Here is a 3,525-nt window from a genome sequence, read left to right as displayed (position 1 = left end):
TAGGGGGATACCCCGGTGTACTGGAACAGACAGCCCCTGTGGTGGACGATGAGAGTTGCTGGTACCGGGTTACCGGGTAGCACAGACACGAAGGGACCCTTAGGGGCGAAGAAAGTCATTGATCTAGTTCCTAGTCCACATATCAAGCGCCCTGAGCATCTTACATTAGATGGATATGTGCGCTATATAAAACTACACTATTATTGTCTACTGAGCATGATATAACATTATTTACTGAGCATGATATAACATTATCTACTGAGCATGATATATGATATACCATTACCCACTGAGCATGATATAACAGTATCTACTGAGCATGATATGACATTATCTACTGAGCATGATATAACATTACCTACTGAGAATGATAACATTAGCTACTGACCTAGCCTGGGTTCCAGGCCCTAATTTTGGGCTACTTACTCTTTATTGCACTTAGTGCGTGCCTTACCTAATTTAATTGGCGTCCCATACTCGATTTCTTTTTTCTTCGGACTAGGGCCTGGGCAAACGATTCATGCGTATGATTTCCCACATCAAATTCGATTGGGGTATGCGTGACTGATTTTGTAAATCACATGATTGGCTTACTACATGAATATTAATTAATCTTGGTAAATTTTCAAAATTGAAGATGCAGATGTCTTGACTAGGACAAGCTAACCAGCTCCCTTCTACCTACTTTAAATAACACAGTTAGTATATAGTTCTGGCCTGCTGAGAACGACTATGGACTGATAACCGTAGTAGGATACTTAGAACCGTGCTCATCGCTAGCTGCTACACAGATTTAGGCCTTTAGAATATTGTTAAAAAGGTAGGCCTCTGTAAGAAGTAAGAACTTAAAAACAGGCCAAGGCCAAACTACAAGGCTAGGCCTACTACTCCAGAGCCATTCTCCTGGAAAGTTAAAGTGTTGTTGTATTTGTAATGGTATATGCCATCTAGTCTAAGCTTAATTGTTTTTGCCATTGGCAAAATTAGTCTTACTAGGCCGGGTCTATTCTAAATATTTTAGGCCCGTAAGGAGGACTATTTTCAGTCATGCCTAACTAGTCGACGCGAGTGACTCAGTTTCAAGGTTCCAAAAATATGAACATTAGATTGGTTGAAATTGTTTATTTCGGTCCGCCCATTTATCCAAATTTTATGGAATATAAGATTATGTCATTCTTTTGGCATCCTGGTGCCTGCATTCAGTGTTTTACAAGTTGCTTAATATTCCGTCTCTAAATTAACTTTCTCATTGGTGGCGCTGTCCAGAATGAGAAAAATAATAAAAAGTCTACCTACTGACCATGACATACCAAAATTTCTACTTACATGTGATCTATCAAGTTTGTGTAACTGTATTGGATTGATTCTTTGGATGTATTTCAGATGAGGTAGAGCTTTTACTGTTCCTCTCCACAGGTGCAACATCTCCTGTCCACCCTCTATATATCCCTACGGAAGAATGAACAGGATTACTCAATAATGAACACAAATCTTTACAATTTCTGCAATATGATTTTTTGTTCACTTGGTATCAATCAATCAATTTTGTAAAAAATATAATCTCCATATCAACCAATACCACATTTAACACAAACATGTGACATGCAAACAGTATATCCCTGGTTCTTAATAGAAAACGAAGTAATAAAAAATATTAAATATTGAAAAAAGTTAGATGAATACATTTTCAATAAAGTAAAGTAAAAAATGCAACCCCTGGGTAATGTGAACGGGGATGGTTCGAAAATGATCAAGATAATACAGGCCATAACTCAAATAAAAAGCACCAAAAATGGACCACTGGGTACTTTCTGTGGTCTTATTTTTCACTGTGTGTTTCAAACAAGCAAAAAACGTGTTATGATGTAAGGATTAGCCAATTCATATCTAAAATCCCCTGTAAACAGAATAGACCGTGGGTTGAGGATCGAAAACGTTCAATTCTGTGACCCACCAATCCGGGCTACCTGGCTTTTGCACAAAAATGTCAATACTATTAAATTGTAACATAATTTGATTGTTGGCAATCGTGAATTTGGGGAAACTGTAACCAAAAATGAGAATTTATATCAAAAGTTGCTACATAACTATAGCCAATCATAAGACGACTAACAATGAAGTTTGGCTTAGTTGCAAGGCCCTCAGCCAATCACAAACTACCTTCTATGTCGTTTGTCCAATGTAAATAGTAAACAACACACTCCACTTGCAGGTATGGCGTTGGCCAGAAGTTCTTCAAATGATAAATTTTTGTGATACATGTTGTAAGAACATAGAGTATGGTTGTGTTATTAAGCGTAAACAGTTTAAAAGAAATTTAAGGATGTGCAACTCTGTGGAAAACAACAAATACGAGTCCTCAGTAAGGCCTGTTAAGTTTGCGTCGAAGCTGATGAATAGCCTACATATAAAACAAAGGGGATCTCAGGGATGGTGGTGCAAGTAGTAGTAGTCAAAATTGCACCGAATCTGTTTAAAGGTACATGTGTGGTTACATATAACGTTAAAAATGGTATGGTATGTTTTACCTTATTGAGAAGCACTAAGCATCTCTCTATCACACCACACACACAGACAGGAAGCCCTGCCTTTTCCTCAAACTGGAGTACTATCGACAGCAAAATAACCACATAGTGTTGTGAATCAAATACGATGATGTTATATATTGTAATAAGCATATTGAGACAATAATGTTGGCAATGAATCGACCCAGCATAAACAACTGACCATGAAGACAAATCAAGAATAGCCATCCACAATTATATATTAACTATTTACTACTGTCTACCAAGAACAATTACTACACAAATTGAATCAATTCAGTTTTTTGGGGTGGGGGATGTGCCCTTCAGTGACTGTGCTTAGACTAAGTAATTCAGACTTAATTTTTATTTTAATGTCTTCATGAAAAGAATATAACAAAATTATTATATTAACAGTATAGTATGCTTTATCTACTTAGGAATCCTTAGACACAACATAACAAAAAATATATTAATTAATAGGTATCAAAACTGACTTAAGCAAATAATATTTATCAACACTTTGATGTCCAATTAAACATCACCACCTGCATTTAATATTGTATTATACTGATACTACTTATTTTTCTTTTCTTTTCTTTTTTTTTTTTTGGAAAACAACCTTTGATTAAAAAGAAACAATTTAAATGTATATTTGATCATTAAAACCATCACAGTAACATTGATAATCTCTTTTAATTAGTTTGTTTAATTAATTTTCACATACCACAGAATCAAGTGAATGGAAGTCGATGAACCACAGCCAAAGTAAATGCTCATTTAGGAAGTGCTTCCTGGTTGAAGTCATGTTCTCCCATGTATTTTTTTTGTAAAAAGACAATAATATATTAAGTACTTTTAATAGAGCAAACACAATTGAGAAATTAGTAAGATGTGAAACATTGAGTGGTGGAATTACTTGAGGCTGCTACTGCAAATCAGGATGAAGCCTTGTCACTACATGAGGGATAAGGATCTGGTGGCAATTCAGGCCATATTATAG

At 35.7% G+C, this 3,525-nt stretch overlaps 1 protein-coding gene across 2 annotated transcripts in view; it reads right to left on the bottom strand.

Annotated features, from left to right (window-relative positions):
• LOC117115563 overlaps positions 1 to 3,525 on the bottom strand; it is a 20,185-nt gene that overhangs the window by 8,415 nt on the left and 8,245 nt on the right. For both annotated transcript variants that reach the window (XM_033259414.1, XM_033259413.1), the window contains one exon: positions 1,327 to 1,449. In XM_033259414.1, the coding sequence (XP_033115305.1) occupies positions 1,327 to 1,425 (99 nt within the window). In that variant the 5' untranslated portion in view covers positions 1,426 to 1,449. The remainder of the gene's footprint in view (positions 1 to 1,326; positions 1,450 to 3,525) is intronic.

The sequence above is a fragment of the Anneissia japonica genome, unplaced genomic scaffold (genome assembly GCF_011630105.1).
Source record: "Anneissia japonica isolate Jap-2015-1 unplaced genomic scaffold, ASM1163010v1 scaffold284824_len513422_cov204, whole genome shotgun sequence".
NCBI lineage: Eukaryota > Metazoa > Echinodermata > Crinoidea > Comatulida > Comatulidae > Anneissia > Anneissia japonica.
This window is presented reverse-complemented; position numbering and strand designations above follow the sequence as displayed.